Genomic DNA, 22199 nt, shown 5'->3' on the forward strand with positions numbered 1-22199 from the left:
TTAGTAAAATGGGATGAAAAATTGGTTTGATGTGTTAACTGAGACAGAAAAAAGGCAGAAATTGGGAGAAATGGGTCAAACTGTGAAAATGGGCATAAAAAGGTGAAATGTGGTTAAAATGGGCGTAAAAAGTGGTTCATAGTGGCAATAATGGGTTAACAGAGCCAACAATTGGCAAGAATTGGTTTAGAAGTGGCAAAAACAGGAAGAGAAAAGTGGTGGAAAGGGTTTAATATTGAAAAAAAAGGGTTTTAAGTGGCAAAAATGGGCTAAAATTTGGCAAAATTGTTGGTACAAGGTGATGAAAATAGGTTAAAATTTGGCAATACTGGTGTAAAGTGGTAAAAGTGTAATTTAAAAAATATTCTTAGGCATCTGGAAAACCCCCTCTCACTGTCTCACAACCCCCAGGCTGAGAACCACTGATCTAAACCAGGACTTAGAGAGGAGGCAGTAAAAATGCACAGGAATAAAACAGTTCAATGAAAAGGTTGTGGACTCAGGAAGATCAGGATGTTTTTCAGCTTCTGAAACCCTTTGAAGATTTTATCTCTAACACCAGTTCTCACCTTTCCTCTTGCAAACTCTCTCTGAGCAAAGGCCAGTTTGTGCGAGGAGCGGTTGTCCAGCAGGTAGCGAGGAGCGAACGTCACGATGTGAGTGTCTCTGTAGCGTCCTTTTCCTTTCCGCACACTGATGCCTGTTTAAATCAGACGAGAGTAAAGAAAAACAGACTCATTACGTGATATTAAAAACAGCATTTTTTCATCCAGGTTCTCAAAATATCAGTAAAAATCGGCACAGATCTCTGCAACAAGCAGCTCAGTGTTTGAACATCTTGATGCATGTTCAAAGAGAGAGTAAAGACTGGACTGTAGGTCTGATTTAAAATGGAAATCAGCATAGCTAAGGAGGTATTTCATTGATTTTCATTCAAATGTAATGAAAGGTGAATAATGAAAAGAGAAATGATGAAGTCTAGATCAAAAGATTGGATAAAAGTACCAGGGAGTTCTAGGTGGATGAATCAATGTTCTGTGTATTTCCGATTATCAAAGGAGGTCTTTAATACACTTATATTCAGGACTTATGCAAGTCAGCTCTTTCCTTTCTTCTGTGCTAAATGAGTTTCTGTATGCAGGAAAATTCCCTTCAACATCACTCAATAGGACTGGTGTCTTTCTACAGCCAACACCAGCTCAATAAAGAGACTGTCCCTGATCCTGGTCCTGTCATTATAAAGATTTTGAATATATGAATCAAAGCTTTACTGCTGTCAAAGGATCGGCTTTGATTGTATCCTGGTTAATGCTCATTAAAACAGACACTAGCTCAGTTTAGGCCAAGTCTGATGATTTCAGCTCACCTATGTTATAGATGAGTCCAGGTCTGTTCCCGTGCATGATGACCTTTACCGCTCTGACGCCACTCCCTCCATCCAGGGAGAAGCCCTGACACCAGCCAGGGACTCCATCTGGATGGATCCCTTTTCCGATCCGCATGGTGCACCTGGAATTCAGAAAGATGGAAAATAAATGGGATGAGAGAGTCATAGAAAAGAAACAATGGAATGATATAGGATATGTACTTCCTGAGGCATTAATCCTAAATAACACTTTAAACTTAATTTGGCCTGATTGAAATTAATAGACTGATACCTTTAATGGAATAAATGTGCAGAATTTTTACACTGAAATGGCTGTATTCATTAAACGGACTATTTCTATGTTATATAAACTCAACACCAAAAAAGTTGGGACACTGTGTAAATTGCCAATAAAAACAGCGCTCATAAGTTTATATTGGATTCACAATAGAACACAAACAGCATATCAGACATTGAAACTGAGACATTTTACAATTTCATTGTGAATTTGATGGCAACAAAACGTCTCAAAAAAATAAGGATGATGCAACAAAAGATTGGAAAAATAAGTGGTACTAATTGAAATGCTGCCAAGGGTGCATTTTGCAACTAGTTTGGTTGAATGGTAATAGGTCCACAAATCCACAAATGACAGTTAAAGCTGGATCATGGAGAGAAGAAGCCATATGTGTGCTGGACCCAGAAGCACCGCCATCTTCTTTGGACCAAAGCTCATTTAACATGGACTGAGGAAACATGGAAAACTGTTCTGTGGTTGGAGAAGTCAAAACTTGAAATTCCTTTTGTAAAAATGAAGAGGGGGAGCATCCAGTTTGTTCTCCTGACTCAGCTCTAAAGCCTGCATCTCTGATGGTATGGGGTTGCATTAGTGAAATTCAGGTTGTAAGAGAAAATGTGCTCATGATTATTGCCTGGAAGTCTTACTAGAATCAGTACAGAGGCTTGTACAGGAGAAGAAAAGAGGAACAGGGCGGTCTGTTCTTCTACACTCACATGGCGGGTTGCTCCTTGTCGGTGTAGCAGAACAATAACGGACTCAGACTTCGGGCCAGCTCGTGCTCCTCAAACTGTCCGGCTGCGTCAGCTTTAGTGTTGTCCTGGCGGAAGATTAACGGCAGACCTGAAAGGGAACTTTTCTTTAGGGACTCACAGTGAAGAGTTTGTTGAGGTTTACTTCTGCAACGATGGTTTTAACAACAACAAAATCATACCGGTCTTATTGATTAGCCAGTAGGGGGCAGAGATGAGGATCTTCAGTGCTCCTTGTGCCCTCAGGATGATGCGGATGGTGAGGCAGAGGAGATGTTTGTTGGTGTCGTACACCCTCATTCGGACCACGTAGTTCTGAGTGCCGGGTGGGATCAGCAGCTCTTTGCACACGGGGAAATTCTCCAGCAAGACTCCTGAGAAAAAACATCATGGAGTGTCAGAGCAAGAACAAAGTTTAGAGAATAAACACCCAGCGAGTCCTGACCTAGCTCCATGTTCTGCGATGTGTCTGCAGCGTGAAGCACGGCCTCTTTCCCCGGCTTCAGCGAGCCTTTAATGGACGTCCCTTTAATGTAGAAGTTGAGGTCACAGGGCAGCAGGTTGGCGAGCACCATGGTGGGCAGCAGGTAGATGGTGTGACCCGGCTGTCTGTAGATCTGTTTAGCGCTGCCAGTAACCCTTTTGGCAGGCTGCTGGTCAGGGTAGTTCTCCTTTTTGATGACCACACAGAACCTGCAGAGAATCCAGGTGCTTACATCCAGGTGTTCGGACAATGAAAGCGAAGGTTAAGACACTTTGAACGTTATTACCTGAAGTTACGCTTGAGGTTGTCGTCAAAGTCTGCAGACTGACACTCCCTCTTACTGCTGCTGGTCTCTCCGGGTCGCTCCACGCTCGTCCAGTGGATGGGAACCTTACAGAAGAACAGACCGAGGCCTTTGGGACGGGCCTGGAGACGCCAGGATGTGAGGTGGAGAGGGACCGCCAAGGCCTGACCAGGGAGGATGGGAGGTAACACCACCGGCTCTGATGACACAGAAACACAAAGGCTTTTAGCCCTTTAAAACCTACAAGACGTCGGCGCTCCCATTTGCATATCTGTTTTTAACCGTGGGTAGAATTGGAACCAAACGAGATAGAGCAATAGTTCTTTTTGCATATAAAACCAGATGAGTAACACCAAGATATCACCCATTCAGTGTGACCCAGAGTTTTGTTTCCTTCTAGAAATATCCTTCCTTCTTTTGCAGAAATGTAGTATAAACTGCACACATCAAAAACAAGATAATGTAATAAAATCCGGGCTATAAATGTGTTGTTTTCTTGCAGGTCACAAGTTGCACTAATTATTGTTTCAGCATGGTCTCATGCAAACACATGCATGCTCAAAGTATCTGGCACCTTAGAGATTTTATTGCACTACTGTACATAGTTTATTTCTTAAAAAAAAAACAGCACAATTTATTTTCATTTTTGCCATAGTTTATAAAAATGAATGTATTTCAAAAATGAAGTTATGGTTATACTCAAAATCATTTTTTGTTGGTTTGAAAGGATCTTGTGCAACTTTTTAACAATCACAATTTTGAGGGATAAATCTATGACATCTCTGTATTTAGGAAAATATGTAAAAAAAAAAATACCTTTTCATTTTTTTTGTGGTTTTTTTTTTTGCACTTTTGAGCAATTTAATTTGTTTCTATGGACTTATCACATACATATCATTAAAATTTGGGTTCTCAGGGTTGTACTGATGCATAGCCAATTCAAATACCCTAAAAAAATGGCACTACAGCATGTCAAAATGTGAAGATATGCTCTGGTGGACTTGTTCTATGGTAGGTCATCATAACAAAAAGGAAAAAAACAGTTGACCCTCTTTTGACCAAACTTTGGCATATTAACTTACACTGATATAACATTTTTTAACTTCCTGAAAATGAGGATGAAGGGGATTAAAGTGTATTGAAGGATAGCCCCTTGAAATGCTCGATTTTGAGGGAGTCACAGGGACACAAATAAAATATTAAACAATACAGAAATAGAAATACAGAACAAACAAACAATACATATTACAGACACATTCGGGGCTTAGGTTGGTGCTGGGGCTCCCTCCCTCAGCCCCATCCACATCCATTTTGATGTGCAAAACTTTAAGAAACAGTGACCTATGACCTGGAGGATAGACTTGGCTTACACCATCAATAAACACAGCTGAATGATTTATTATAAGTCAGCTGCTGTACAAATAAACTGAAAGAGCATCACACAGGGATTAAAAGCACATTGTTTAAAGACAGGAAAAGAAAGATTTTCTGGAGCAATGAGAGAGGAAACTGATTTCAGTGAAAGGGGGGATTATTCCTCTCAGATGGGGCTTTTCTTAAACATGAATGAAGGGGATTTGTATTTCTGTTCCCTATAAAATTATAATAGTGCACAGTCATGAAGTGCATGCATACACACATCTGGATATCATGGACACTATAACGCCTGTGGTACTTTTTCATTGCTCTACTATATATTCAGGCATGTACAAACACAAGTGTGCATGCACAAACTTGTATGGGCTCTCAATGTCGTTGTCAAGTTTAGGGAATTTGTATGCAAGAAGCTCCACCAGTGTGGCCATGTGAAGGTATGGGAATCAAGAAGCATTTCCAATTAATTAAATCCAACTGTGTCATTAACATTTAATCTTAACAATTCCCTTATCAATCTCTTACTACCATGCCTTAAAAAAATAACGATCTTGCGAGAGGCAGCCAGCGAAGCGAGCAGGCACAGAGAAGTTAATTACAAACATTTCAACTTTTGTAAAAAAAACTCAACCAAAATCAGTGTTGTAGACTGTGACCGATCCATTTCAGTCTAGGAGAGTTATAGCTGAATAATGTCATTAGGATTTAATTAAATAAAAACTGCATTAAAAAAAAAAAAATGGAGGAATAGATTAAAAAATACCAGATAAGTTCACTGACTATTTTGTGGTCACAAGGAGTGATCTAGAAGTATTTCCTTATGATTGTTAAAAGGTTCATGATTTTAAAAACACGTCAAAAACACGTCTTACTGTCGGGGGCAGAGGGGCTGTCCAGTCTGACCTCCATGGGAACGTCCAGGCGGTTCTTCACCATGAGGGCGGAGCGGACGGTGATGACTTTTCTGGCGCTGCCCTCCATTGTGATGGAGAAGACGACTCGGACCGGAGGAAGGGCCGAGAACTGACGGGACAAACACATTTAAACACAAAAAAATTGACTTAAATTAATTAATTCCAAGATTTTAAAACAAATCCCAGTTTCTATGTTTCTGCATTCTTATCCTGAAAGTGTTATTGTCTTTTCAGAAATTTTGAAGTTTTCTGGACATTTTTACAAACAGCTCACTGATTTATGATGAAGATTTCTGACTCACATAAACATGTGGGTGGATGATGTTTGTTCTGCTGATAGGACTGCCAACCTGTTGGAAAGTTTTAGAGAATGAATGATTACCATCAAACTTAGAACACAATTCTTTGTAAAACTTTTACATCAGAGATTCTGACTCACAGTGTTGGAGGAGCTGTTCCTGTCTGCATTTGCATAGCGAAAGAAAACGCCCACTTTATCCACGGACACGGGTTTGACTTGTTCCCATCCACAGACTCGGACCAGCAGCTGGTGCAGCTTCAGCTCGTGAGTGTGTCTGCAGAGGAAGAGGTGGCAGCAGGAAATGGATGATGCATTATTTGTTTAATGGCAAAGTTTTTTAGAAAAACATTTTTTCTCTATTCATTCTTAGACAAATTAAGATCAATGCTTAAAGCCCCCCATTTTCTTTTGCTATCTGTGCACTTCTTTTGTGATTTATTGCAATTAATGTGTGCGAATAGTTTTAGACTCTAGGATTTTTTTTATGCCTTTATTTAGAGATGGAAGGTGGAAAGAGTCTGAGTCCAAGGAGAGAGACAGAGAGGGAAATGAGGTGCAGGAAAGGACCCACAGGCCGGTTCTGAACTCTGACTATCCGTCTCAAAAAATAACAGGAAAAGCTCATGGGTGCCTAGACAAAAACACCAGGCTACCAGTGCCTTATTATTGTCTTTCAAATATAAGAAATCCTCCATTTTTATTGGACAAAATACCATTATGGTTCAAATTTCCCTTGCATATCACCTTGTAGGTAAGACAGAGTAAATCTTATGCATGTCACGTCACGACAAAATAAGATTTATTAGTAACTACTTTTCAGTCTACTGGAATCTTGATCACCTGGAAATGTTGTGATTAGATGAGCCAATCTTACGTGACACCATCATGATTTTAGACATCTAGTTAATAGATATTATGCAAACATCATAAATCACAGCCAGAACATTCACCATCAGAATGACAGAGATGTATTACATTTGTGTTTAAACGCAGGTTTGTGTCAGAGTCTTGGATCTGTACCTGTGTCGGAGTTTCTCCCGCGCTTCAAACTCAAAGGGAATCTCCTCTCCAGGCAGCACCTCCCTCCACTGACTCACATTATGAGGGTCATCACTTCCTGTACCGTGGACATCTGAGATGGAGTCTGCACTGCTGCTGTGAGACAGCGCCACCCTGTGGAGAACAAACAGCATTTCAGAGAGATCAGGAGGAAGTGTTGGCTAGGGAGAACTGTCCAAAGATAAACTTTAAATTGAGCTATTTCAGAGCACTGTAATACCAGAAGAACCAACAGGTTTAATATCTGGAGAACTGAAAGTGTTTAAAAATCCTTGTCCTGGGATGTCCATATTAATCTGAAAACTACTACTCCTGTGTTGTATTTGTTTTTGTTGAGGCCTTGCATTACCTCAAACATTTCCAACATTTTTCAAAACAGAGAAACTTTTAATTTCTATTATTGTAACTGGACATTGCCATGAAAAAGCATTTGCCCCCTTTCTGATTCTTGAGTGTTTGCATATTTATCACACCTAAATGTTTCGGATCATCAAACCAATTTTTATATCTCACAAAGACAACCCAAGTAAATACAAAATGCAGTTTCTAAATGATGCTTTTATTTATTAAGGGTAAAAGAAATCTAAATCTATCTGGCCCTGTGTGAAAAGCAATTGCCTCCTGACCCAAATAACTGGCTGTTCCACCCTTGGCAGCAATAACTGAAATCAAGCGTTTTTGATAACTGGTGATGAGTCTTTCTCATCGCTGTGAAGGAATTTTGGCCCATTCTTCTTCATAGAATTGTTTTAACTCAGCCATATTGGAGGGTTTTCCAGCATGAACTGCCGTTTAAGGTCACACCACAGCATCTCAATTGGATTTAAGTCCAGACTTTGGCTTGGACTCTCCAGAACCTTCATTTTGGTTTCTTGAGTCAATCAAAGGTGGACTTGCTGGTATGTTTCAGGTCGTTGTCCTGCTGCATAGCCCAAGAGCGCTTGAGCTTGAGGTCATGAACTGATAACCTGATGTTGGCCTTCAGGATTTTCTGGTGGACAGCAGAATTCATGGTTCCATCAATCACAGCAAGTGATCCAGGTCCTGAAGCAGCAAAGCAGCCCCAGACCATCACACTGCCACTCCCATGTGTGACTGTTGGCATGATGTTCTTTTTATCAAATGCTGTGTTATTTTTACTCCAGATGTAACGGGACGCACACCTTCCAGAAAGTTCAACTTTTTTCTGATCAGTCCACAGAATACTTCTCCAGAAGTCTTGGGGATCATCAAGATGTTTCTTGGCAAATGTGAGATGAGCCTTTGTGTTCTTTTTTGTCAGCAGTGGTTTTGGCCTTGGAACTCTCCCATGATGCCATTGTTGCCCAGTGTCTTTCTTATGGTTGAGTCATGAACTCTGACCTTAACTGAGGCCATTGAGGCCTGCAGGTCTTTGGATAATGTTCTGGGTTCTTTTGTGACCTCCTGGTCACAAAATGAGTCGTCATTGCACTCTTGGAGTCATTTTGGTTGGCCAACCACACCTGGGAAGGTTCACCACTGTTCCCAGTTTTCTCCATTTGTGGATAATGGCTCTGACTGTGGTTCACTGGAGTCCCAGGAATCAGAATGAGGGCGAATACTTTTTCACAGCACTGTAACAACCCCTAACCAAGCCCAACCTGGCCTGGACCATACGGTAAGAGCGGTGATCCTCGTCGCGGGCCATGTCAGGCTAGTATGGGGCAGAGAATCTTGCCTCTGAGAGTGCTTCACAATTTGAAAATAATAAAAAATGACACAACACTTGACTTACCATGACATAAGATGGTTTTTGTGATTTCTATTTTCAGTATCAGCACTAAAGGGCTGCAAAATGTTTAATGAATGTGAACTTCACCTTTTGCAAATGGATCTGGATACTAGAACACTCTCTTAAATATTGCACCCATGCACATGTTTAAGTTGGGGAAGCACGACATTGGATTTTTGCCGATATCCGATATTTACAAAATTTATTTTAGCCAATACAGATATTGAAACCGATATTTAACTATGCTTCTCGGACAAGAAATTTCGGTCTTTTTGGACACACTATAAGGTTTGAAGATGATTAAGGAAACACACTTTAGTCTTTAAAAACACTTTAAAGCTTAAAGATAAGGATAAATACAGAAAAAGACCTCAATTGGCATAGGTCTGTTGGTTCAGCCTAAAACTCCAATGGTTTATCAGTAAATATGGACAAAATTTTCAGCTGATCTATGCTGAAATACATAGGCAAAATATCGGATGCAAATATCAGCAGATATTTTGATATCAGACCGATAATATCGTGCATCCCCAGTTTAAGTAAGTGTTTATTTTGAAAACGAGACTGAAATGTTGTTGCTGGACTCCACTGTGAGGGTACAGGGTATGCGCAAATTTTCATCAGTGTATTTTAAAGAAACTAAAGTATGGACAGTGCACGACTATGAGTGTTTGACATTTTTATATGTATTGATTTAACAATTCGGCTGATTAATTTAGTTCTACGTGAATAAACATGAAGAACTTTTTTGACTAAAACTTTTAAGGTAAAAAATTGACTAAAACTAAAGAACATTTTAATTGAAAATAGCTTCCAGAATTACCGCTGGTTAAGGTCAAACCTACCTTGTTGGGGTTGTAGTCAGAGTGGCAAACCACATCGTACATCCTGTGTGGTTACGCAGAGCATATGGCACAAACGGCTGCCTCCTCTTGGACAACTTTACATCTGCTGGAAACAGAAAAAAAGAGCAAAAATCAGAGGAAAGAAAACTGATAAAAAAAAAAAGATAAATTTCTGTTTTTAAAAAGGTGTTTAATTTAAAAAGAAACAGACATGCGCTTGCTTTCTTCTTAGTCTGTGAGACCAAAAAAGCAGCCAAGGCAACAGGAGCCTTGAAATCTTTCCTTTAAAGGGGCACTCCACCAATTTACAAGAACAGAATAACCAATGAATCAGACAGAAACCTACCCATGGGCTGACTATAGCAGTTTTAGGGTTTATTATGAGGGATTTCTGAGGCTTGGTGTACACTGGGGGATGGTTCATGATGCTTCTTCTCATGACCAGAATTTCTAATGTAGCCCCTCAATTTAACAAAAATTATTGGAGTATCCCTTTAAAAAGGCAGTTTGCTCAGGTATAAAAGAAAAAGTATATTCTGGTCTACGTAAATATGAGCAGCTCAGCTCAGAAGTGTGGAGCCAGCTGTAAACTTAAAGCACAAAACATAAAAAAGCATATTCAGAACAGAACAGAGATAATAACTGAATGTCCTTGAGGACATCGTTAAAGAACAAACAAGGTGTTGATGTGGACATCATACTCACCATCAGGTCTGAATATTACTGATGCAACATTTTGAAAATGCTTTTTCCTCGTGTTTGATTTATATATTGACAATAAAACAGCATGCAAGCAGGAGGGCAGGTTATGACGAATGCAGCAACACAAATTAACTCTTTAGAAGCAGTTTCAGACATGCATAACCTCTGTGTCCAGCTGTTATCTTTCTGCAGCAGTAAACCTGAAGTTTTCATCACTTATGAACCCAAAATCATATAAAACTTCTGGACACAAAGAGACTGCTGAGAGTTAGCATTCAGGTGGAAGTTAATGCAGTTAGGATTGGGCAGGAACTCAGTTTTACAGCCAATAAAACCCCCTCAATCTTTCCTGGGTATTCCATATTTCTAGATCCTGCTGCTGAGCAGAGAGCGGGCCTCTACTTGCACTTCGTTAAATCCTTTTAGAAAATAAATAACAACAAGGACGCTCAGCGTTTGCTATACAGGCGCTGGGAGGGATTCATGGTTGCAGTGTTGTTTGCACACTTCAAGGATAAACTGAGTTGCATTAAAAATGATGATTAAATGATGTTTGAAGGACAGTTCAGACCAAAAATTTGCAAAGGGACACGCTGAAACTTGCATCTGTCAAAGCACTTTGTAAACCCTTGTTTTTAAAAGTGCTACATAAATAAAGTTATAATAATTTCAAAAATCTGGGCTGTGACTGGTTGACAAGGAGGTGGCGGTGGGTCCTGACTCTAGACCAGTTGAGAACCACAGATTTAAGGCATACTGTTGCTATTTTCAAATACCCTGGTACAACTGCATTACCATCCAACCCTAAATGCAGAGCTCATATACTTTTTACATGAGAGTAAAACAACAAAACTTGAAGGTAAACTGTGGTTAACAAAAGTTTACACTGGATTCAAGGATGACGGCCATGCAGTAGAGAGCAGATGATAATCAGTTCATGCTGTTTAAGATCAAACAGAAACTAAAAACTGAGGGAGCAGTCAGACAGGACAGACTGGTCAAATAATATATCTTTATCATATATATCTATATCTAATCGGTCATTAGCACTACTAAAGCCAGCAATTTAACTCCATCTCAGCCAGCACCAGACAGAAACCCTGCTATTTCAGTCTCTCCACTGCAGCAGACATTTACTCCTTTTTTTATCCTATTCTCCTCATCTCTTTGTGCAAAAATCCCATCCTTACAATGAATCAATCTCTTTTTTTGTCATATATTATTTCATTTTTACAGACAATATTTTCCTGGTGTAACATACAGATTTTACTGTGTAATATTCATTGTCCAACATGAATAAAAATGTCTTCAGTGCATGTTTTTACCATGTTACAGCTGGTGTTTCACATTTTCTGTGTTCCTGTCTGTCAATTCATATTGCGTTTTGGCATCGTAGGACAGTCTTTACTTTTAGTCAACAAAAACTGAAGACTCAAGTCTCTGATAAGTCCTTTACAGATGTTTTATTACCAGGCTTGGCAGCATACAGACCACAATAGATGCGTTTTGATGCACTTTTCCTCAGTGCTAAAGCCAAAGAGCACCTTATATGAAGGCAGCCCCCTATCTAATACAGGAACACCCTTCACAATAAAACTTTAATGGCTTCTAGAAACTACAACCCCCTCCAAACTATAAAAAAAATCTAAAGCAATGGACCTCATCTATTTGCATTCTGAGTGTTCTGCTGCAGGAGTCTGTCTGTCTGGGTGGCTGAACTCTGAACTGTACCTCTGGAGTGAATCTGCTGCTCGAGGCAGGTCAAGCTGGCTGTGCTCCTAGTTCTAAGGTGAGCAAGAGGAGCACCTGACAGCAGAGAGAGACAGTTACAACAGAACAGAGACACATGCAGAGGGAACACACGAGAGGGTTAGAGAGGGTCGTCATCCTCATTCTGAGCTCTGCGTCTGCAAATCAGCACGTCTCTGCAAATCAATACTTTTACAAACAGTGCAGGTCATGCTTCAGGTCAGGTCATTTCCCTTCTTTTAGCATGTGTTGGAAAAGCAAACAACAAATCACAAGTCCATTCATTTCCTATTTGACTGAAGAACAGATCGAACTTGGCTGATGAGTTGCATGTTTTGATTATAATTTTATTTATTCATGTTATTTATTTTGAGCTAAGAACACAGTTAAGAACACCCTACAAATGCTAAAGCAAAGCTGCTGCCTGGTAAAGTCAAAGTCAACTCATCAACCAAGTTTCTAACAGAATGAACACATACTAACAAACTCCCACCAGACCTAAATAAACTGAGTTCTTCGAATCATTAAATATCACTACTGAATCCTGTATGAATTTGAAAGCTAAATGGACGTCAGCCTACAAAAAAAGGTAAAGTCTGGCTCAACAGCTTTCTAAGCATCTGCTCACAGTTATGATAGAATAAACAACACAGAGGAGAAATTCTAGAGTGAAAAAACACTTCTTAAACTCTTCATTTGAGTCAGAACCAAATTTCAAATCAGTCTTGTTGGCTAAAATATATCTATTTCTTTTAGTGGATCACTTACCAAAACTGTGTTCAGCTCATGATGTTTGGGATAGACACAGCACTGGGCAATATGTTAAGACCTGTATGGAAGTCTCTGCCAGGAGTGGGTAGACTGTTTTTTTCTTTATTGAAGAGTGAAAGGTGCAAATCATATTCACTGCTTTTTTCTCTTGTGGACTGTTTTGCCTCGTTCTGCAAACTTTAACAATAAATAGAAAAATAAACATAATAGACTCTGTGTGCAAGGTCTGAGTGCATGATGTTTTTTTATGGGCTACAGTACCAAAAAAAATTGGAAAATAACGTTGAGTCTGCAAAGACCTTAAACTCAGGAATACATTTTTTACACTAAGTAGTAGGGCTGTGAAAATAATCAAATGGCATTTTTTCCCCCAAAAAACTGTGATTGTGATTTAATATTCATTGTTTTTAGGTTCCTCATCTTATGTATTTTTCAATAAATGCAAGCATTAAATTATTCTATATTATAACGTACACAATCATAGGGCTGCACGGCAGCGCAGGAGTTAGTGCTGTTGCCTCAGAGCAAGAAGGTCCCTGGTTCGCTACCCAGTCAGGGCCTTTCTGTGCCGAGTTTGCATGTTCTCCCCCATGCACGCATGGGTTCTCTCGCGCTAGAAAACATTTCATAAAAGTTACTAAGGCGTGGATAGCGTGATTAGAACGTCACGATAGAGAACTTTCAAAGGAGAAGAACAAGTTTGTGCCTAGGATTTATGATTCAAAGGTTATTTAACTTTAAATAGCATGTGTCTTTTCTTGTGGTGTGCAACAACGCTGTCCTCAGAGGGTATTTTTTACAGGTGATCTGTAAGTAGGTTGGTTTATCTCTCATGCACATGCTGACACATTCAGCTAACTGTTAAATAAAAGTGTGTTATATTTGGCCTTTGGACAAGTTTGGTGTGACCTCAGGCTATTTTTTATGTCTTTACAGAAAAAATATCAAGGTAAATGTAGTTAATAGCCAACCATATAAAAATATTGTGGTTTCATTTTTGGTTCATATTGCCCAGCCCTATGATGATGAGGATATCAGAATTGTTTTTGAGCTTTTTTATTGCACTGGCATCAAGATGTTAAGAGTTCTTTGACTTATCATAATCTTTGATATGCAACCAAAGCTTTTCACCTTTTTCCAGAAAACAAGCAAAAAAGAATCTAACAGTACAAAGATCAAACATGAATAACTGCCAAGGGTCCAGCTTACTCTGTGCAATAGCTGGTGGGTCAACTGAGGAGCCAAGCCAGGGCAGGGCAGGTGAAGACTGTGGGGACTGTGCCTCCTCGTTACAGTAGTCTGCCATCCAGGAGCTCTTTGTGGTGTTGTATTGTTCTGGAAGGAGCAGAGAACCACGAATAAGCTGGAGGGAACTGGTTTTCATGTGCAGAGAAGCATGCTTCAGGCAAAAACTCACCCAAAAGAACAGAGGTGATGTTTATATCCAGCCTCTGTTTGGCTTTAATCCCCATCTTCAGACGTGGAGGGTGGAGACGCCCAGCGGCCTGCTGCTGCCAGGACAAGGAGCAGGGCCAGGGCTCGATGAAGGGCTCCCAGCCTGACAAACAAGGAGCAAAGATTAGGGAGACTGTAGATCAGAGGTTGTCTTTCAACTAGAAGGTCAGGGGTTTGATTCCCAGCTTATGTCAGTTTGTCCTTGGGCGAGAATCTTAACCCCAATTTGCCCATCAGTAAACTCAAACAGTTTGTTCTTGGGCAGTGCTGTTTGTACCTGATGGCATTCAGAGATGTTTGATGGGCCCAAACTTCATGAAACTGAATGCCATATGTGGTCAAAAAGATGCTTTTCATGATCAAAATGTCTAATCTATGCAGTGAGAATCTTCCTACCTGACAGCTCCCGGTTGTAGTAGTCTCCAGACAGCGCGAAGCTGGCGTTTCCTTCCTGAGTAGAGCCAATACGCTGCAGCACATAAAGCCCTGCAAAGACAGTCTGCAGATTATAATCTGGATATAAGAGCCACTAGATTATCAACTTTGTGGATATGCATGATTTTTTTCTTTGATTGCTTCTCTGATTGCTATGCATGTAGCGGTTTGATTGGCTGACATACAGATATTGGATTCTACTTTTCTTTAAAATTATCAGTCAAGATTGCAAGCTTTATCCTTCTGTTTAACCTTCATGCATCACTTTAATTCTACAACTGTTTGTGTCCCTTTAGAATAAAATGTCTCATTTCATACATTAGGCTATAAAAATATCATACATGAATATTTGTTCTGTTTTGGCCTAATAATAAAAATTAATAAGTTTGACAAATTTTGGCCCCTTATCGGCCAGGTTCTGTCATGTACATCCCTTGTGTATTACAAGGGGGAAAAATAAATGTAAATTTCAATTCTTTTTAATTTACTTAATGCATTTTTTTTAAATCTGTATATCAGAGCCAGGTATATGATAATGATTGTCAATAACACGTATTTTTATGCATTGTAATTGTTTATGCAATTCAAAATATAACAAAACCCTGACATTTGTGGATCAAAACGGCTTATCTCATAGGTGATAAAGTTATCATACATTCAGTTTTTCTTTTTCTTTTTTGAGCTATCTTTTTCAAGCAATGTCTCTTCTTATCATAAAAAATAAAAACCCATACGTTTAACAAGACCAGTGGTTCTCAACCTTTTCAGCCTGCAACTGTAAAATAAAGGTGCCAGAGACCGGGGACCCCCATTGGACCTGAAGGTGGTTGAACACAGCCATGAACATTCAAGAACAGTCATGTGCAGATAAGGCCATCCATAAGGGGGATAAATGGGAGCGCCTAGCCAAACTGGGGGCCCATGGAGGTCAGCAAATACATGGTCCGTTGTAAAGTTAAACTGTGATAACTATGTTCTGTTTAACCTGAATATTAACTGCACTTATCAAAGAAACAAATACCTTTTTTTATTCATGTGTGTAGTAAAAAGCTGTCTAAAAAATGTAAATCCCTTTTGTGAAAAAAAAGAATGAAAATGGTTTAAAAATTGCTAAAATGGGTTAATAATGGCAAAAAAAAATGTTGCAAAATGTGGTGAAGTTGAATTTTAAAAGTAGCACAAATTGGTTGTAAGTGGCAATAATTAGATTAAAACAGCAAAAATGGGTTTAAGTGAAAAAGATGGGCATAATGGTAAAAGAGAGTTAAACTGTGGTTAAAATGGCTTTAAATTGGCATAATGGGTGGAAATTTTGGGAAATGGGATGAAAAATTGTTAAAAACTGGCAAAAAAGGGTTAACTGAGAAAGAAAAAAATATGCAGATATTGGCAGAAATTGGTTAAACTACCAAAAGTGGGCATATCAAATGGTGAAATGTGGTTAAAATGGGAAAAATTGGGAGTAAAAAAGGGTTAAAAGGGTTTGATAGTGGCAATAATGGGTCAACAGAGGCAATATTAAGCTTAAGTGGCAAGAATTGGTTCAGAAGTGGCAAAAACAGGCAGAAAAAAGTGGTGTAAAGACTTCAAAACTGATAAAAATGGGTGTTAAATGGTATAAATATGTTAAAATTGGTGGGAAAAAATGATGAAAAGGGGTACAAATTTGACAAAATCGGTGTAAAGTGGCAACATTAATTTAAAAAATATTCATAGTTTTTATCAAGCATCTGGAGACCCCCTCTCAGTGTCTCACGACCCCAAAGGGAGTCCCCAACCCCAAGGTTGAGAACCACTGCCATACTATAGGGAAAATGGCACCATCTGGTTGAAGCTTGTAATAAATAAAACTTTTATAAAAATTCTAAAGAAAAATCCCCAGCAATTATTAAATGCATGGTTTATGTTCTAATGGCTGCAGGATTAAAAAATCAAATTATAATGGAAGTAGATGGGACCAAAATGGACACTAAGGACACAAACATCAGGATTTTTGTACACACTGCATTAAAGACATGGGGTATGAGTTAAGAGAAAAAAATTGAAATGCCATAAAAATAAAATAAAACGCCAGAGCCTGAGGCTTTAAAACTCAAAAAATGGTGTTGAGACAATAAAATGAAACAGTCCCAAAATGGTACAGTGAGACACAAGAAGGTTAAAGATATCTATCTCTGATCTTAAGGGCATAAGAGGAGAAAGAAAACAGGATACAAAAAATTTAAGGTCAAAAAAACTTGACAGCTGTGGTTCAATGCTGTGAACCAGTAAACCAGGACTACTGAAGGTTAAATTTGTATGACAGTAAAGTATAAAGTGTGATTTATACAACATAGTGATGCCGTAGTGACCTTCTGTGTTGGTGTCACTCTGCTGTTCTTTGCCTAAGCACAAACTGGCTGTGCCATTTTTTCCAGTTACATGACTGGTTTCCAGTCTCATCACATTTCCTGCTTGTTTGCAACATTTTTGGTGGCTGCAAAGTTGATTTGACAAATTGCATTGTTGTCTGCAGCCACCTACTTCAAACTAGGCATTACAAATAGACTAAATAAACTCACAGTGTATGCTATGGTGTTCCTCAGCCAGTTCCTCAGTTCTTTAGTTTGATAGTGGATTTGAATCAGACATAATCCGGACTTACTGGAGAAGGTGAGCTCAGCCAGTGGTATGTCACAGTCCAGGCAGTCATCGATGAAACAGATGCAGACGCTCTCGGCCTTCACTTCCACCCCAGACAGAGGAGCCGAGTGGGTGCTGGAGCTAGAGTCCGCCCTGGATCTGGCCATGTTCTCTGCGTTCTCAAGGAGCCACGTGGCAGCCTGATCCAGCTGACCTGAGGAGCAAATGTTACAATCTTTATTCATGTTTTCATCAAATTATGGTTAACACTTTAAATTCTAGATTACATGGAGAATATGGTCAAAGTCACACCGACCTTTGCAGTGGATCAGGGCTCTCTTGCAGTCCTCTTTCCTGAAACCAAGGTCTTGTAAACGGGTCAGCTGACCCTCTGCAGACACAGAATAAAACATCAGAAACGCTAACGTTTGTCACAATACCAGAATGTTGAATTTAACAATGATACAATCAAAAATGGAATGATAATAAAACAAATTACAATGACAAAGCAACAAAAATACCAGTCATGAACACAATATTGGTTTATTTTTGGTTCAAGCTGAAAAACATGATATCAAACTCATGCACAGTCTGTGCTCTCTTTGCTTGTAGCTACTTTTGGTTCAAAATGAGACTGAAGAGGCACATTATTTTCATGCATGGACATGTTGGAGGCATTAACCCCCCACATGTTGGTGTCTTTATACCTATGAGAGCCTCAGTCTTCTGTCTGAAGCTGTCTTTGGGTGGAGTAGAGGACTCGGCCCCTGGTGCGGTCACTGTGGGCGGTGGCGTGGTGGCAGTGGGGATGGACTTAGCAATGGCCAAGAAGAGCTGAATGTCGTTGTAGGACAGACGGATGTCCAGAGCAGGGAACTGAATCTGTAAGACAATTATGAGCATTTAGGGAGGGAATCCAGCTAGTTTATAGACCTTTGCATCTGATGACACACAGACTGTCCCTCCTGTAACCACACCCATCCTGGGAATGTTTACTTTCTCATTTGTCCTTTTCTTTCATTCAGTTTTGTTGATATGCTCAACATTTTTCTGAGATAATGAGGCCTCAACTCACACATCTTATTGCAATCCTGTATTATAAGAAAAAATGCCCTAAATATTTTGAAAGACTCTTACAGTGCTGACGTGAGAGCCAAACCCATAATGATCTACGGGGCGTTAATAAAACTATCAGGTTACACATTTGAACGCCACTCTAGAGGAGTAAACGTTCAGCCTCCTCCAGGAAAAATGAAGATTTTATCTATTCATGCTGGGAAAGATTACTTTGGGTTCTGCAGCTGAATGTCAGAGAACCCTCTTGCTGGAGGGTAACAAAGCAAATCCCTGCACTGTTATGATGCTGCCAGTCTCATGGTGCGGTGTGCTAACTCCTGACCTCCAGCAGCGGTGGGATGTCCTCCACATTGAAGGCGTCCAGCAGACCTGAGCTGCTCTGGTACGTGGGGCTCCCACACAGCTCCACCTGAACGTTTACAGGGTCGATGATGGACAGCGCTGTTTCCTGCTCACTGCCCAGCCGACAGGAGAACACCTGAGGAGGAAGGGGATGAGACAGAATGATGAGGGCCATTAGTCTGAACTGCATGAATGCAGATAGTATACATACAAAAAAAGCACTGTGTACTAATCTTTGGTGCACACCAGTGATCATCAACTGGAGGCCCAAGGCTTCCCATCCAGCCCCCAGGTGATTTACCAGCATAGTACTGTTTGACTTTATTGTTGAAATTTGAATGAAACCTTCAACTTGGGGCTTATCAGACAAAATGCACACCGGTATTTCTGTAATTTGGCATGCTTATTGTTATCTTGATTAAAGTTGCAGTTTTTCGCATCAATTTTCCAATTAAGGATCTTTGACAGTGAAATTTCCCCCACTGAGAATTTTCACAGAAGCTGCAATATTTCTTTAACTTGAAATGTGTATAAATACCAGTTTAATAAATCAATTTTTTGCATATTGTGCAAACATTCAAGTGTCACATTTTTCTATAATGGTTTACAAAAATCCTCCTTTTTGTGTTTTGTGTATGTTTTTCTTAATCTAAATGAGTGACATAAGAATAGAAGTGCCCTTAAACAAAGCAAATGACATTGCATTTGCAATACCAGAAAAAACAGTTAGCTAATTCTATCTAAAACTGATGAAGCCTAGCATTACTTCATGAAAGTCATACCCCAGCTGCGATCAGCTGGTAGCCAGCCTCACCTCCTCCACCCCAGCCACCTTCTTTATAGCTTAAAGCTTGCTGCACCCCCATATTCAGATTCATAATACTATGGCTTAATTGCTTCAGAAATAATTTCATTGCTTTTTAATACACGTGATCTTATTTATGGAATTATTTATTGTTTGAATTTGCTGGAAAAAAACAAGATTAGCCCAAGAAAATTTGCATATTAAATCACAATATTTGAGAAAAAAAATCACAATTAGATTATTTTTGCAAATCGTTCAGCCCTAGTTAGTGTACTCAGATCTGGCCCAGGTCCCTTATGTGAAACCATCCTATGCACAGCCTGTTTCACACCAACCATTCAGTTAAAACACACTGTGATAGTGGTCAGCGTTACCTCTATTCCAGCGAGGCTTCCAGAGAAAGGTCTGTCGATCAGACGGGGTTTGTAGGTGAGGACAGTGGTGCCTTTAAGGATGATGGCATTTGTGTCCAGACAGGACGAGTCCTCCACAACCACAAACTCTGTGCCTAAAGAAGAAAAACCAACAGGCAGAATGTTCAACACTCATTTATGTTCCATGTTTACTAGTGGACATGTAGAGCTAAGTCTTTTTAGATTATTTCTGTTTGAGTGGGTCCTCTAAACTGTCACAGCTGTTTGCAATCACCACATGAAAACTGTTAATAATTTCTTGTTTAAAAACAATCAAAAACCCTCAGGTATCATCACTATCATCATTCTCCTCTGACCTGTGACGTTGATTTTAACCTCCAGGTATCGGTCCTGGGTGACCGGCACCGTGGACCTCTTGGTGACCACCCCGCTCTTCACAGTCTTTGGCATAACAGCTCCGACCGTTGTGGGGCCCATGCTGCCGGAGGCCGAGTCTGTGCTTGCATTACTGGGCCAACGCTGACGTGTCCGACCTCCATCTGATGCCTTCTCCGCCGGCCCCCGCAGGAAGTCTCGCACCAGCTGGAGCCAGTCGAATATAAGGAAGACCCTGAGGTTGTTGAGGACCACCGTGAAGCAGGAGGAGTCCCGTGTTGATCTGCAGCAAAGAGGAGATAAACTCATTAAACATACTCTAGTAAAACATCACTTTTTCCAGGCATGTTTAGAAGTAGGTTAAAGCTCCTCCATTTGTACCTATAATGCAGTTCCAGCTGCAGGGATGCTCGATTTGTGCCTGTTTTGGAGGGCTGGAGGATGCAGTCAAAGGCATTAGGTCTCGTTCCATCTGCTCCACTTGTTCTTTTATTCAACCCCGTGAAGCGAGTGTCATACGCCAGCAGGGAGTGAGACACCAGGTTTACAGACTTGGACCCATTGGAGAAACTTTCAAAGAGCAGCTTCGACTTCATGAAATCGAACCTTTGCGAGAAAATGATTAAAAATAATCAGTTAAATGGATTTGAAGATAAATGACCACATCTTGCATGCTGTTCCTTTATCATTTATTGTTAAGATGGCCACTCTACATTCCCCCTAAATGCACAGCTTTGCACAGCTGACTTAGCATGTGCAAGTCTCATCTGGGGAAATATTTATACACATTAAGTAGAAATCAATATGACACTTCTACATGTACACCTTAATTCTGCTGTAATCAATGATGTTTATGTCTATTTACAGATTTGCTTATTTTTATGGTTTTATTTGGTAGTCAGGAGAAGAAAAAGCTAACCTTGCTAGTGATCGCTTCTGATCCAAGAGTTTGGGCTTGTCCAGCAGCTCCAGACTGACATCCATCATGTCCACCAGGAAAGATAAGGTGGTGTAGACATCTCCGCTCAGCACCGTCTGAGGAGAGACACAGCGTCAGTTCATGTACTGGGTGTCAAACTCATACTGAGTCCAGGGCCAGATTTCCTCCGACTAGTTAGGCCAGGATTGCGAAAGTCAATCGCAGATTCTGAATTTAGGCCTTACCTAAAAGCCTAACAAGGTCAACATTTAAACATAAACTGTCAACCTCATTTTCACCATGAGTAAAACATGCAAAAATGCAAATAACACTGATAATACATCATTCTGAGATGAAAAAAAATAAAAGGATAAGTTTAGAGGCTCAAAGTCTGAGATAAAGTCAAGCTTATTCATTCAAAAGGTCAAAACAGGGAATTTAAAGGCAAAATAATGTTTTTAAAAGGCAAATAAATGAGATAGAAAGTCAAAATCACGAGTTTAAAGGGTAAAAATATGACTCAGAATTTTTGAATTGTGAATCTTGAAGGTCAAACCATGAAAAAAGTCAAAATCATAAGTTTAAGTCAGAACTGTGAGATGCAAAATTGAGAATATGAAATAACATTAACTTCTTTTCCCACCTTCCTGACTTTTTATTTAACTTCTTTTACTCTTTACTTTTTCAGTTTTTCATAATTTAACAAGGACATTTTAAATCATCACGGTTCAGTTTAAACGTTTACTTGAGGAAATCTGCAGACCTCATACTGGTGGGCCAGTTATAACAGAAAGATCGTATGATCTTACGGGCTGGATTTGGCCCCCGGGCCTTGAGTTTGACACCTGTGATGTACTGGATCATGCACTGAAAAATCTACTTAGAAAAACTGCTTCAATTTTGTATAAACAACTGAATTAAGTTAATTCAACTCAAGTTAACAAGCTGCATAAAATTAACTTAGGTTTGTTCAACTTATTCACTTGAGTTGAACAAACTTAATTCAAATGATTGTAACAAATTAAAGCAATACATTACTGATCATGATCAAAAAGGTCACTTAATGAACCTTGTGCCAAAATGTAACCATCCTCTTGTTGTAAAAATATAACTAATAAGACTT

General features: G+C 39.7%; 1 protein-coding gene across 3 annotated transcripts in view; it reads right to left on the minus strand.

Annotated features, from left to right (window-relative positions):
- vps13d (vacuolar protein sorting 13 homolog D) overlaps positions 1-22199 on the minus strand; it is a 91615-nt gene that overhangs the window by 33580 nt on the left and 35836 nt on the right. For 2 of the 3 annotated variants that reach the window (XM_041800132.1, XM_041800133.1), the window contains exons 30-51: positions 21077-21192; positions 20539-20763; positions 20139-20440; positions 19783-19916; positions 18584-18739; positions 17892-18066; positions 17501-17575; positions 17207-17398; positions 14524-14613; positions 14090-14230; positions 13882-14007; positions 9451-9556; positions 6814-6966; positions 5932-6067; positions 5795-5842; positions 5451-5601; positions 3187-3403; positions 2862-3109; positions 2599-2790; positions 2381-2507; positions 1367-1509; positions 570-700 (exon numbers count right to left, since the gene is read on the minus strand). In XM_041800132.1, coding sequence (XP_041656066.1) covers positions 570-700; positions 1367-1509; positions 2381-2507; positions 2599-2790; positions 2862-3109; positions 3187-3403; positions 5451-5601; positions 5795-5842; positions 5932-6067; positions 6814-6966; positions 9451-9556; positions 13882-14007; positions 14090-14230; positions 14524-14613; positions 17207-17398; positions 17501-17575; positions 17892-18066; positions 18584-18739; positions 19783-19916; positions 20139-20440; positions 20539-20763; positions 21077-21192 — 3384 coding nt within the window. The remainder of the gene's footprint in view (positions 1-569; positions 701-1366; positions 1510-2380; positions 2508-2598; positions 2791-2861; positions 3110-3186; positions 3404-5450; positions 5602-5794; positions 5843-5931; positions 6068-6813; positions 6967-9450; positions 9557-13881; positions 14008-14089; positions 14231-14523; positions 14614-17206; positions 17399-17500; positions 17576-17891; positions 18067-18583; positions 18740-19782; positions 19917-20138; positions 20441-20538; positions 20764-21076; positions 21193-22199) is intronic. The other variant, XM_041800134.1, reaches the window with a different exon arrangement.

Source organism: Cheilinus undulatus, linkage group 11, assembly GCF_018320785.1.
Source record: "Cheilinus undulatus linkage group 11, ASM1832078v1, whole genome shotgun sequence".
In the NCBI taxonomy this organism is placed as follows: Eukaryota; Metazoa; Chordata; class Actinopteri; order Labriformes; family Labridae; genus Cheilinus; species Cheilinus undulatus.